At 51.3% G+C, this 14,015-nt stretch overlaps 1 protein-coding gene across 1 annotated transcript in view; it reads right to left on the bottom strand.

Annotated features, from left to right (window-relative positions):
- The window catches only part of ASS1 (argininosuccinate synthase 1), a 75,373-nt gene that overhangs the window by 23,253 nt on the left and 38,105 nt on the right, over nucleotides 1-14,015 (bottom strand). The window contains exons 10-12 of the mRNA XM_044992327.1: nucleotides 12,553-12,643; nucleotides 9,876-9,960; nucleotides 5,978-6,042 (exon numbers count right to left, since the gene is read on the bottom strand). Coding sequence (XP_044848262.1) covers nucleotides 5,978-6,042; nucleotides 9,876-9,960; nucleotides 12,553-12,643 — 241 coding nt within the window. The remainder of the gene's footprint in view (nucleotides 1-5,977; nucleotides 6,043-9,875; nucleotides 9,961-12,552; nucleotides 12,644-14,015) is intronic.

The raw sequence follows: 14,015 nt of genomic DNA, 5'->3' as shown, positions 1-14,015 counted from the left end.
GCACCCTCAGCAGCCTGGGGCAAAAGACCCTGTTGTGCTGCTAGGCAGACTGCGGCAATGCCAGGCTGTCCCCGTAGGGCCCGACCAGCAGGCCAAGAAGCCTCAGGGTACAGCTCCACTGCAGCTGGAGGGACCCTTCCCAGCCCAGGTCGATGGACTCGCACTAGCTTGGAGCGCAGGGGCAGCTCGGGGTGCAGGTGGTGGGAAAGGCTGGCCTCCCTGCGTACGCACCGAGGGGCTCGGGCAGGCCTGCATTCGGGCCAGGAGGAAATGAAACACCCAGCTCTTTCAGCAGAGGCAGAAGCCCGACTGTCCCCTCCCTTCCCGCTTCCTCCCCACCGATTTCATTTACTTCCCTAATTAGCCCCCCTTCAGAGTTAAAAAGATAATTTGATAATGAGGCCCTGAAAAGCCGCACGAGGCAGGAAAACGCCTCCCATTTGCAGCCTGCCCTCTCGAGCTGCGGCGGCGCTTAGCTGGTTCGGCTCCATTGTCGCCGGCAGGCGGGAGCTGCGCGACCAGCGCGGGTGCCCGGAGCACTATGAATTAGCCACCGGCCTCCCACTAAAACGTACCCAACCCAACCTGGAAAACAGGGCTTACGAGGCTGGTGCCAAGCTTCCCCGCTCGCCCCCCTCCCGGGCGTCCGTAACGAATCTCAGTGAGAGGCTTTGTAAAGATCAGTACAACGGAATTTTCCCCTTCCCACCTCCCCGCCTTTGCTCGTCGGGGTGGACGTTAGAATCCCCATGGCAATGTCCCCCCGCTCCATCTCCCCTTAATGTAAGAGGCGACTCTGCGATGGGTGATGGGGAAGGTGGCGATCCCCAATCCCCACTGCAGGGCCCTGGCTCCCCCGTGCCCATGGGGAGCCCCAGTGAAGTTAAGGGGCTTTGCCCAGGCACAGGAGTCCAGCCATGTCCCTCTTTGCTGAATCGAGGTCTGAAGCAGCAGCAAGCTAACCCTGCTCCACTTGGGTCAGGAAGGGGAAATGACTATTGGGACGTGTATCTCCCATGGCCCAGTTGCCTCTACAGACTAAAAGAGGAGGGCAGCCGCTTTCTGCAGAAAGCAAGGGGCAGCCCTCAGCTGGAAGCCTAGCCCCACTGAAGCCAGTGGGAGCTTTGCCATGGGCTCCAGTGGAGCCAGGATTTCACCCCTGGGGCGGGTAGGAAGCTGCCAGCATGGCTCTCGCTCGGGCACAAGTTGGGTGCCCCAGTCTATGGTTAAAATACTTTTTCAGAGTGGCTCAAATGCTTGTTCTCTTCTCTCTGGTTCCTTCCCCCACTATTATCAATCACCAAGACACTGAAAGAGAGCTTCTCTTTAGACTCCAATCACCCACAGCCTTCTGTCCCCCAGGCCCTCGTTAATGGTACAGATCTAGGGGTCCGGGTATCACCATCTGGCACTCTTGGAGGGTCTGTGTCATAAAGCCTGGACCACTACTTCTCTGCACAGAAGCCCAGAAAAGTTTAATCAAGGAGCTGGTGAAGAACCAGCTTGGTAAAGCCTGTTCTGCATTCTCCTGATCATACCAGAGATCTGTGTGGCCTGAGGGGCCCTGAACTTAGCTATGGAATAGCCACCATTCTGGCCTAGGTTCACAGGTTCCTGGCACCTACTTCCTCCAAAACTCACCCCACTTCTTCTGCGCTGACTTGTATAAAACGAGTCCCATTTGTTGTCCCTTCCCTACCCTCTGTGTCAGTCTGTCCCTAGGCCAGGAACACCCTGGAACAGGGACCATTCCTCCTGGAAAGCACCTACCCCATCACAAGTGCTACAATAACCAACCAACAACTAACTGTTTTCTAATTAGTAACAACAGCAGCCTGGAAAAGGACAGGGGAAAAATGGCAATTAATTCCCCCACCCATCAAAGCTTGAAATTGACATTTCAAAATTCCCAACCAGCTCTTGAGAGTTGTTCACATGAATGGGAGGGGGAGGAATTCATCAAACACTTTCCCTGTTTTTTTCCCCCATCAAAATTTCAACCAGTTTCACTAATTCTCTCCCTGCCATTGTCCTAGAGGAGTATCCCTGTGATGAGGCCCAGAGGCTGCATCCTATGATCTCCAATCACCATTTTTGTAGTCATTAGACTGTTTCAGTTAGGGTGTGATTTTCTACTAAAAAAGAGTTACATGGTACAATCCATAGTGTGGCTTAATTCTATCAGTATAAAGGGGTCTTTTACCAGTAATGCTTATTCCCCAGCCCTTCTACAATATAACTACATCCACAAGGGGGGGGGGGGTCATACCGGGAGCTGAAGGAATATTTGGAGAAAAAAAAATCAAAATGTTTCATTTAGGGCTGTCAAATAATCACAGTTAACTCACGTGATTAAAAAGAAAATTAACTGAGATTAAAAAAAATCAATCATGTTTAATCGCACTGTTAAACAATAGAATACAAATTGAAATTTATTAAATCTTTTGGATGTTTTTCTACATTTTCAAATATGCTGATTTCTCTTACAACACAGAATACAAAGTGTACACTGCTCACTTAATATTATTTTTATTACAAATATTTGCACTGTAAAAATAAGCAAAAGATAGTAATTTTCAATTCACCTCATACAAGTACTGAAGTGCAATCTCTTTATCGTGAAAGTGTAACTTACAAATGTAGATGTTTTTTGTTACATAACTGCACTCAAAAACAAAACAATGTAAAACTTTAGAGCCTACAAATCCACTCAGTCCTATTTCTTGTTCAGCCAATCGCTAAGACAAACAAGTTTGTTTACATTTACAGGAGATAATGCTGCCTGCTTCTTATTCACAATAAGAACAGGCATTCCCATGGCACTTTTGTAGCCGGCATTGCAAGGTATTTACGTGCCAGATATCCTAAACATTCATATGCCCCTTCAAGGAGGTCAGTCACATATATGGCAGAATGTGGGTAAAACAGAACAGGAGACATACAATTCTCCTCCAAGGAGGTCAGTCACAAATTTAATTAATGCATTATTATTAATAATGCATTAATTAAATTTGTGACTGACCTCCTTGGAGGAGAATTGTATGTCTCCTGTTCTGTTTTACCCACATTCTGCCATATATTTCATGTTATAGCAGTCTCAGATGATGACCCAGCACATGTTCGTTTTAAGAACACTTACTCCAGATTTGACAAAACAGAAATCTCACATTGGTAAGGCTAGATACAGCACTCAACCCAAGGTTTAAGAATCTGAAGTGCCTTCCAAAATCTGAGAGGGACGAGGTGTGGAGAATGCTTTGAGATGTCTTAAAAGAGCAACACTACAATGCGGAAACTACAGAACCCAAACCACCAAAAAAAGAAAATCAACCTTCTGCTGGGGGCATCTGACTCAGGTGATGAAAATGAACATGCATCAGTCCGCACTACTTTGGATCGTTATTGAGCAGAAGCCATCATCAGCATGGACACATGTCTTCTGGAATGGTGGTTGAAGCATGAAGGGACATATGAATTTTAGTGCATCTGGCACATAAATTATCTTCGATGCCGGCTACAACAGTGCTATGCGAAAGCCTGATTGTAAACAAGGCATGGGCAGCATTATCTCCTGCAAATTGTAACCAAACTTGTTTGTCTGAGTGATTGGCTAAAGTAGGACTGAGTGGACTTGTAGGTTCTAAAGTTTTACATTGTTTTATTTTTGAATGCAGTTATTTTTTGTACCTAATTCTACATTTGTAAGTTCAACTTTCATTATAAAGAGATTGCACTACAGTACTTGTATTAGGTTGCCAATCTGTTCTGGAGGAAAATTCCTTCCAGGCCTCAAACATGGCGATCAGCTAAACCCTGAGCATGTGGGCAAGACTCACCAGCCAGCACCCAGGAAAGAATTCTCTGTAGTAACTCAGATCCCACCCCACCTAACATCCCATCACAGGCCACTGGGCATATTTATTGCTAATAGTCAAAGATCAATTAATTGCAAAAATTAAGCTATCCCATCATACCTTCCCCTCCATAAACTTATCAAGCTCAGTCTTGAAGCCAGATATGTCTTTTACCCCCACTGCTCCCCGTGGAAGACTGTTTCAGAACTTCACTCCTCTGATGGTTAGAAACCTTCGTCTAATTTCAAATCTAAACTGCCTGATGGCCAGTTTATATCCATTTGTTCTTGCGTCCACATTGGTACTGAGCTTAAAGAATTCCTCTCCCTTCCTGGTATTTATCCCTCTGATATATTTATAGAGAGAAATCATATCACCCCTCAGCCTTCTTTGAAGCCTCTCTCTCTCATGTATCCCGGCCCTAAAACATGGCCTATTCACAAATGTTGTACAGCTTTACTTATACTGATGTGGTTAAAGCAGTACAAATCTAGTGGGGATGCAGTTATATCAGTAAAAAGGCACCTAGATGGGTAGATCTTATTCCTGTATAGGAAGTGGAATAAATTTACAGGGGTAAGACACCTTATACCATGTTAGGTGTTACTGGTATAACTATACTGGGGAAAAAAATGCATATCCCTAGCTGATGAGATTATGCCAGTACAAAACCTGTGTATAAACCAGGCCTAATTTAGCAAAGTTAGGCATTAGCTTGAGCCTGGTCTACACTATAGAGTTAGGCTGATGGAAGGCAGCTTAACTCTGTAAGTGTCTACACTAAAATGTCGCTCCCACTGATGTAACTCGCCCACTACGCTGACTTACTAACTCCATCTCCATGGGCATAGCGCTTAAGTTGATGTAGTTAGGTTGATGCAGCGTGTTGCTTACATCAACTGGGGCTGCCTTTCAGTAGCCATCCCACAATGCCCCACACTCACAATACAACCGATACAAGTGCTCCTGGTGAGGACGTGCACAACTGACACAAGGAGCATAGCGTGGACATGCAAAAGTGATTTAATTTTGTAGTGTAGATTTGCCCAAAGTCCTGCTGATGTCAGTGGGACTAAGCACATGCTTAAAGTTAAGCATGCACTTAAATGCTTAGATGGACACAGAATGAGATCCTGGTCCAGGAGCAGGGCTCCTCTGTGCTATGGTAATACAAATAACGAAGAGTAATAAACACAGTGGTAAATGTTTTACGTGGTCAGCAATGCCACAGTGCAGGGGCTTGCAGCATCACGGCAACATTTAATGGCGTAATGCTTGGATTGTCTCCCTAGCTGGAGGAGGCTGACTGTGAAGGAGAAATCTCCTGTTTACACCCAAATACGTTGGCGATCACTCAGCAATGACACGCGGGAAACGTACATGATGGTTAAATGGGATTTAGGGCAATTATTGAATGCTGCAAGGGTCACTGGAGCACATCAGTGGCTCTTTAAAATAAAACAAACAAAAAAAGATCTTGACAAATGACTCAGTGTCCTGAGACTCACTCACAAAGGTTTAGAGGGCTGATGGTTTTTTTTAATTCAATTGCGCTAACTAAAATCAAACCGGGGGGGTTGGGCCTTTGGCTGCAGGACTTGCTAAGGCACTTGTAAATAATTCCCTCCTGTCTTCATCTGAAGGAAGACTGAGGTGGATTGTATTTTGCTGTGAAATGCTATCATAATATTAACTCCTGCCTTGCTGCCTAGGGTAGGTTTAAATAAAGGGTGCACATAAATAGATATTAATGAGAGTTGAAGGGTGGGGGGGGGATGAAATGGAGACGCTAACTAGCTGTACTGATATTCACCTCAGAAGGAGGCAGCTCTCGTCCCCTGAGGTTTTCAACCAAAGCTGTTTCTCCCCGACAAATGACAACCCCAAGAGTTTACGCGTCAGGCCATCCAAAATAAATAAATAAATGAAACTATCAAGAGCTTAGCTTACAAATCAGCGGGGCCAGGATTTCGCCCATAGGGCTTCGTAGGGCTGGATCCTGCCCTCTGCCCAAGCACGGCTGAGCCGTGGAGAGTAGCCAGCTCTTTTTTTGAGAGCGAGGCCCTTAGGAGCTGCCTGGGGCTGGGGCGTGGGAGGGAGTTGCACATGGGAGGGGCTCTCACCTCGGGACTTCATGCCGATGAACCGATTCTCCACAATGTCAATGCGCCCCACGCCGTGCTTGCCTCTGGGGAGAGAAGGGAGAGGAGAGGTGGGACAGGTGTCACACGCTGCCAGGGGACGAACAAGCCGCTGGGAGGCAGCTGAGCTGCTCGGCGAAAGGAGCTTATGGGATGCCAACCGGGCAGCGTCAGCCCTTTCTGGCACTCGGAGGGCTCAGTCCGACTCCCACTGAGGTCCCTGGGAGCCACTGGCTTTATGGGAAGTTCTGGCCACGCTCTTATGCTGTGGCCAGCACTGTGATACTGGAGCCCCTCCGATCCGGCCCCAGAGAGAGGGCTACTGGCCTAGCGGATGGGAGGAAGCAGAGGTGATCGATCGGGATTTTAGCATGGCTTTTGACACAGTCCCACATGAGAGTCTCATAAGCAAAGCAGGGAAATGTGGTCTGGTGGTTGAAAGACCAAGCTCCAAGAGGAGTTATCAATGGTTCGCTGTCAAACTGGGAGGCCGTATCTAGTGGGGCCCAGCAGGGGTCAGTCCTGGGTCCGGTACTATTCAATATTTTCATTGATGACTTGGAGAACGGAGTGGAGAGTGTGTTTAGAATATTTGCGGAGGACACCAAGACAGGAAGGCTTGCAAGGACAATCTGGAGACTTTCCAGATTAACCCCTGAGGGGGCTTGAACTAGAACAGACCCCTCACCCATCGCCTCGCCCTTCCCACTGCTTCCTCAGGGGTTTCTCGCATGAAAGCTCAACCACCCTTGGCCACCATATGCCATTAACTCCGACATGCCCACGGTTCAGGTCAGCACCTGGACTGCAGGCTGCCTCCCCAGTGTGGAGACAGGAGGCAGCACAGCCTGTTAGTCAGCCTGGGAGCCGGAGAGCCCAAGAGAACCACCAGGTTCTTGTCTGCCAGCAGCTTCAGTAAAGAATCCCCTTTATAATCATTACCGCCCTGTTTCTTCTCTGCCACGACAGGGAAATGACAACACCCATTTTTAAATTCATGGGATGGTCCCGATTTCCGCAGCCTCCCTCCAGGCCCTGAGAGCATGGCTCAAGGGGCAGGTACAGAGCCTTGGATTTAGCTTGGACTTTGCAGCACAGCGACCCACAGCAGGACGCTGTGCACCACCAGACAGTGTCACGATGGGCAGGCGGCTCAGGGGAGGGCCAGGCCTGGCAGTGCCAGCCCGAAGCAGAGGGGAGGAAAGTGGGTGATGGCATTTCTCTCCCCTCCTGAGGGCGGAGCCCAGCGCCACCACAGACACACGCTGGCCCAGATCCTCAAAAGTGTTTAGGTACTTTGGAGTCAGGCACCTAAATACCTTTGAGGTTCCAGGCCAGTACTTCTGACTGTGGAGAGTATGTGCTGAAGCCATCAAACAGGCTCTGTCAGCAGTCACGCTGCCTCACAGTAGGCTGGGGACAGCTGGAATATGATCCATTATCAGGAGTCCTCCCCCCACCGTGCCACCAAAAAATATCCCTTTGCAGCTTGGACAGAGAAGGGAATGTGGAAGCCCCTTCCCCGAAAGCCGAGCCTCGTTGCCGATGCAAATCCTCCTTTCATCTCCTGGCTTACCCCTTGGGCCAGGAGAGCCCCGAGTAAACGTGGCCCAGCAGGCCACGAGACAAATACACGGGCGAGAGAAGGGACGAGGGGGGAGCCGCTGCAGCTGCATTCGCCCTTGGTGAAGTCATTTTAAAACCACTTAATTAACATTTAAAAAGAGAACTACATGGAAAAGTTCATTCGCATTCAACTGCAGGGGGATAAAGGCAGGGGCACAAAGGAGGAGCGGGACGGGGGCGTCCGTGTGGCACTTGGCAAAGGGACGGATGAATGGTTCCCCTGGGGCCTGCCTACTTCTGAGCCAAAGCCGGGACCACAGCCCGTTGAGGAGCGGTGGGACACAGAGCCATGTGGAAGGGACCAGAGGGAAGGGGCAGAGGGACAGTTTCCAAGGTGTACATGAAAGCATCGTGCCCCGCTGCAAGGCTCTTCGTCTGAACCACAGCTTGGATTCCTGACCCTGGGGCTGCACTGGAGACGACTCTCGGCTCACACCCGCGGGGGCCAGTCAGAGGCAGCTTTACTGGCGTCGGTGGAGAGCGTGAGGAAAGCATCCGAGGCGGATGGCACTCCACGGGCCCCAGGCCCCGGTAAGGTGGAACGCGGTCCTGTTCTCCAGGGCCGGAAGAATGGGTCTGTGTCTCGGGGACTTGATGGTGGTGGAGGGAATCCACCAGCACAGTTATCTGGCAGGGCAGAAAACCCTAAGCACCCACTTCCCGACAAAGAGAGGGAGACAAAAAGAGACAGGGAAAGCGTCCAAGGGACCAAATCTTCTGTTTCTAGTAGCCCTGTAAAAGCAGAATCATCCCTCGCAGTGAGAGAGGAGGACAGGGATGGCTGAAGGGAAGGGACCTCTCTGAAAAAACGGTGGCAGGGGATGCGGGGGAGCCTGGCACATGAGTAGTGATGAGTCAGTCCAGCTGGATGGCAGGTACTTGGCCAGGAGCCACTGGGGCAATCGGACCTTTGGGGCGGGTGACCTAGAACCCAGGGACTGATGGCCCAGTGCTGACACAGTTACTGGAAAGCCAATTCTTCCCAGTCAAAAAACACCCCAAGGGAACTGAGCGTTACCATGGGAGAGAGGATTCTGGGCTCAGCTGGGCCACTGGTTCCCAGTGTTACCAGGAGTCAGGAGCAGAGCAGGGACTAGAACTGCTGGTCACATGCTCTAACCACTAGACCATGCTCCCTTTAGGGTTGCCAACTTTCTATCTGCACAAAACCAAACATCCTTGCCCTGCCCCCTGGCCTGTCCCCCCCGAGGCCCCGCCCCCACTCACTCCAGCCCCGCTCCCTCCATTGCTCTCTCTCCCCTCCACCCTCACTTGGCTGGGGCCAGAGGTTGGAGTGCAGGAGGGGTGCAGGCTCTGGGGTGGGGCCAGAAATGAGGGCTTCAGCATGTGAGAAAGGGCTCCAGGCTGAGGTGCAGGAGGGCGTGCGGGGTGCAGGCTCCGGGAGGGGGCTCAGAGCTGGAGTAGGTGGCTGAAGAGTGGGAGGGCTCCAGCTGGAGGTGAGGGATCTGGGGTGGGGCCAGAAATGAGGACTTCAGGGTGCAGGAGGGGGCTCCTAGCTGGGACAGAGGGTTGGGGTGCAGGATCCAGGAGGGAGTTAGGGTACAGGCTCTGGCCGGGTGGTGCTTACCTCGGGTGGCTCTTGTTGGCAGCGCAGTGGGGTTAAGGCAGGCTCCTTGCCTGCCCTGGCTCCATGCTGCTTCCAAAAGTGGCCGCATGTCCGGCCCCTAGGCGGAGGCATGGCCAGTCGGCTCTGCACAGTGCACAGTGCTCGTAGGCACCACACCCACTGCTCCCATTGGCTGCTGTTCCCAGCGAATGGGAGCTGTGGAGCCAGTGCTGGGGCAGCATGTGGAGCTTCCCTGATTGCCCCTGCACCTTGGGGCCGCAGGGACATGCCGGCTGCTTCCGAGAGCTGTGCGGAGCCAGGACAGACAAGGAGCCTGTCTTAGTCCCGCTGCGCCGCCCACCACAAACCGGACGCCTGGCAACCCTAGGTCCCTTCCCGGTGAACTTATGTAAACTCCGCTCTTTGTGTAAACAGTCAGAACCTAGAATAGCCCAAAACCGTGGGCACCGCCTGTTATTTGTTGGACCGCCCTACTATGTAACCCAGTATCAATCTTTGGTACATCTTGCAGGAGGGCAAGTGCTGCTTTAGATGCCTTGCCCATAGCCAAGCCTATGAGGTGGGTGGGTGTCCTTGCACAGCCCTCCGGGCATGTGCACGCACGTCTATGGGGACTCTTCTCCGAAGATGAGAGTGTAAGAGATGGCACGAGCGTCCGACACTTACGCAATTTCATTCAGGTAAACAAACAGCTCCAGGGAGGACTGGTGAGTTGTCCCATCTTTGGTGTTTGTGACCTTCACCGGGACACCTGCAGAACAAGAGAGATAGATGCAGAGCGGGGATGGGGGTGAGTGGGAAAGGGAGCTGAATCAGCTTTTTAACGTCAAGAACACCTCTTCACATCACCCAGAGTACGTTAAATAGATGTGACAGATATGAACTCTAAATAACTTCTTAAAAAGGCATGTCCAAGCCGCTGTGCTCAGGGGGGAAAGCCCTCAGGAGAAAAGAGAAATAAATAAAAAAGGCCATAAAATGCTCCCCCCCATCCTCCCTCTTTTTTTTAAGGCCGTGAAATTGCAACCAGGCCCTTAACTAATTGAATTTCACGCTCCGCTATTGTCTTATGCCACGGCACCTTCTGTCCCACCAGCCGCTGAGGCAGGGCCTGACAAATGACCCAACAGCCAAAGAAAGGGGTTTGTGTGTGTGTGTGTGGGGATGTTGAGGGGGGAAGTGATGGAGGTGCGGGTGTGTGTACACACACACACACACACACACACACACACACACACACACACACACAGTAGCGTCTGTTCTGCAGACAAACGCAACACATGCTTCCAGTGATCCGCCTGACAGGAGTGAATGGGAGCCCATCTCAGGCCAGTCCACGGTGAGGGCCGAGGGCTCCATGAATTAATTATTACACTTTTTTTTTTTTTTTTTAGGCGCTGGGTGGGACGGGGGAGCAGCTCTGAATAGAAAGAGGCATTTTCTTTAGCAGTGTGAAATGAGCAATAAATGTATTAGGAAGCTGACAAGGGGGCTGCGGGGCCCACAAAGAAAAGCTGTTGAGAGTTGGAGGCTAATCTCCCCTCCATCTGCCCTGCTCATTACCATTTAGCACACTATCAGTTGCCAATCAGGCCTCAATGGCTCCCTTTCTAGTCTTTATTACGAAGGCGCCCGCGAGAGCCACTGTCCAGGGAAGGGCCCTGTCAGCTTTCCCCATTCTAAACCCCCTATTTTCCAGGGGTTTATAAACTCGGTTGTAAATTGCTATTAAATGTAACTCTCGGCAATAATGAACCTTAAGCCCCTTCTCACTGAGCCCTCCCCCCCCTTCCCTTGCCCCCCTCCCTTTCTATTATCGTCTTGCGCCGGGGTATTGGCTGCACTCCACCCGACGGAGAGCCGCCCAATTGTCAGGCCCCTTGTTGGAGAAAGCTGCTTAGCCTTTAAAATAGTTAATAATTAGATTAAAACTTCAAATAAATTAACTAGCGGCTGAATGGGGAGCTGGCGGGGGGGGGGAGAGGGGGGCTGCGAGGGAGGGATTCTTAATGCTCGGAGAGGATCATTAAAATGGAGCTGGACTCTCTGGCCTGTCTGCAGGGGGGCTGCACGCAGACACAGTGGCCCGAGAAGGATCCCCCACCATCTCCTGAGATGATGGGAACGTGAGATGTTTCCCCCTGGAGTTGGGTGCTCTGCTGGCCTCGTTCTGCGATAAGACTTTGCACCTTCCCTAGCTACCTGTGTTGGAGGCTCTCCGAGAAAGGGCTGTGACAAACCTCGCCCACATCTTCTCATCACTCTTTCAAATCACAGAGAGGGGAAGTCACTAGCCTACAATCCACATGGTGAGGCGGTGATAGGAGCAGAAAGAGAACCCAAGTGTCCGGATTCTCAGGCCCCTGGGCAATACCCCTTTCCTATAGGTCAGAGCCCACTTGCTTCTCTCTCCACACACAACTGCCTTGTATAAGACACCACGCCCCTGGGTCATGCATCGCTCTGTGGCCTCAGGAACGCATCAGCCTATGGAAATTGGGGCACCCAGCAAGCACCCATGGCCTTTCGCGACAGAGCACACTCCGCTCGTCTTTCTGTCTGGAGTGACTCCATGTGAGTTTGAGGCGAGACCTCCCAGGGCACATTCTGCCCTCGGCTCCCAGGCCAGATGCCAATCCGAGTCGGGTGGACGTTGCTGAGGAGAGAGCGGAGATCGAGGTACCTGCAGGTTTTCCTCCTCTTGCTTCAAACCGGGCTCAGTGTCTCTGTGCTGCACATGTCAGAATGGACGGACGTCTCAGCTGTGCGGATGCAGCTCATTTCCCAGGGCAGAGGAGCACGTATGCACACCCATATCTTGCGTGGTTCAGCACACGCCCGCATGGGGTCGAGTCACTGACCTCACACCTACATGCAGGCCCATCTCTGCGCTCAGGCAGCTGCTTCCATGCTGGCATGAGGCACTCCAGCAAGTAAGCGGCTGGTAGTATTGAGAGCTGCACCAAGCCAAGTAAGATGGAAGTCAGGAGAGGCATCCTCTGACCAAAAGCGATCAGGGTGAGACTACTGGCCCGTCTCACTACCCAGAAAGGAGCAGGAGCAGAGATGGGGGAGGAGTTTGAATTCAGTTCCATAGCCAGGTCTGGAAACTTATGCCCCCCTCTAGCTAAAAACAGCCTGGATCCAAATTCTCCTAAACCTCCTTTTTCAAAATATCCCACATCCAATGAAAGACAAAAGGCTGAAATCCTGGTCTTGTTGAAGTCCATGGCTAACCCCCCCCACCCCACCAATCCCAAGGACTTTTGCTGGGGGGATGGACCAAACTCCGGCCCCAAAAGAGGTAATCTGGAAAATAAAACTCAGAACTCAAGGCACTTACCCTTCCGGAATTCAATCTCTAGGATGTCTGGAGTATCTGGAGAGGTGGCAGGATCTTTGGTCTTGGTGTAGAGGCCTGGAGGTGCCTGATTCTGAAGGGAAGAGAGGAAGGTTGCCAGCTATAACTGTGCTTGCCCAAAGGCGGGGCTACCCGCTCCCGGACGACACACTGTATGTACTGTGCCCCTGAAACCCCCGGCTTATACTCAGGGTTTAACTTCACCCAGACTTCACCGACACCCCCGACTTCCTCCCTGTCAGTCCTGTCTCCAACCTCACTCATCCCGTGTGTAACTCGCACCCACTCTGGGTGGCCCTAGCACACTGTCCCACTTTAGCACGACTGAGCTACGGACAGAGGCTGAAGAACCTTCAACAGGCACGGCTCACAGAGCTGGGTCCCTTCGCTCAGGCAGGAGAGGCTTAATGCTTTAAGATCCAGATGTCCCAGGTGTGATCCCTGCGGCAGATGACCCACTCAGGGTTTCACTTCTCTCTCTGTTCTAGGCTCGTCTCTTATCCAACTCTGGGCAGCCATGCTTTCATAGCTGTCTTTCCGCTCCTGTTAAAACGATGACCTCTCGCTGGGACCACAACACATTCCTCCTCCCTGGCTTATCAAGCTACAGCCATCCAGGCCTTTGGTGGCTACAAAGAAGATGAGAGAGAAGGCCCACACAGCTAGCTTGGATGGAACATCTGGATCCCCCCTGCTCAGGGCTCTTCACTTCAGCTCCCTCCTGGGGCTTATTTGTACGCAAGTCCAGGAGTGCTCACCAAACGCCATCTCAAAAGTAGAAGCCTGGGTTAGCACGGGCAGCAAATCCTGCCTAGCACCGAGTTTGGATGTCGTCACAAAGGAGAGTGCTGGATCTTACTAGGGGTCTGGGAACAAAGGGCTAGAGAAATCAGACAATTTTTCCCCTCAACTTGATCTCATCTTTTTCTTCGACGCCCCCACAGCTGGAGATGGAATAGCTGTGGAGGAACAAGTCAGGCAGGAAAAAGTGGGACTTTGGCAGAGCGGGAGTGGCAGAGCGCACACTTCCAGAGAGCGGCGCAGAGGCAGAGAATTGGGGTTTATGCTGCACTGACCAAAAAAACTAATGACTAGCCCTGACCCCAGCAGGTGCTCCTGCCGCATGTGCTTTTTTTTTTTTTTACAGTGTCCCCGAGGTTAATATGCCCAGAGGGAAAATAGAGGAACAAAGCAAAAACCCATTTCAAAACACATCAACCTTTATGTATATTTCTTCCAGATTTATAGTAAAGAGGCATCTTCTCTCTTTTAAAGCTGGCCCAGTGGAAATGGCTCTCACAATTAGTTTATGGCTCAGGACTCGGGTGACTCCAATGAATTGCCACATTTGGAAGCACGTACCAGAAAAGGTGGCGGGGATGGGGAGGGAGGGAAGGGTCTCTCCCCTCCTGGAATGTGAATGTAGCTGCCACTTTCAAGCTTTG

Source organism: Mauremys mutica, chromosome 18, assembly GCF_020497125.1.
Source record: "Mauremys mutica isolate MM-2020 ecotype Southern chromosome 18, ASM2049712v1, whole genome shotgun sequence".
NCBI classification, from domain to species: Eukaryota; Metazoa; Chordata; order Testudines; family Geoemydidae; genus Mauremys; species Mauremys mutica.
Note: the sequence above shows the minus strand (reverse complement) of the source record. Positions and strands in the feature narration are given on the sequence as shown.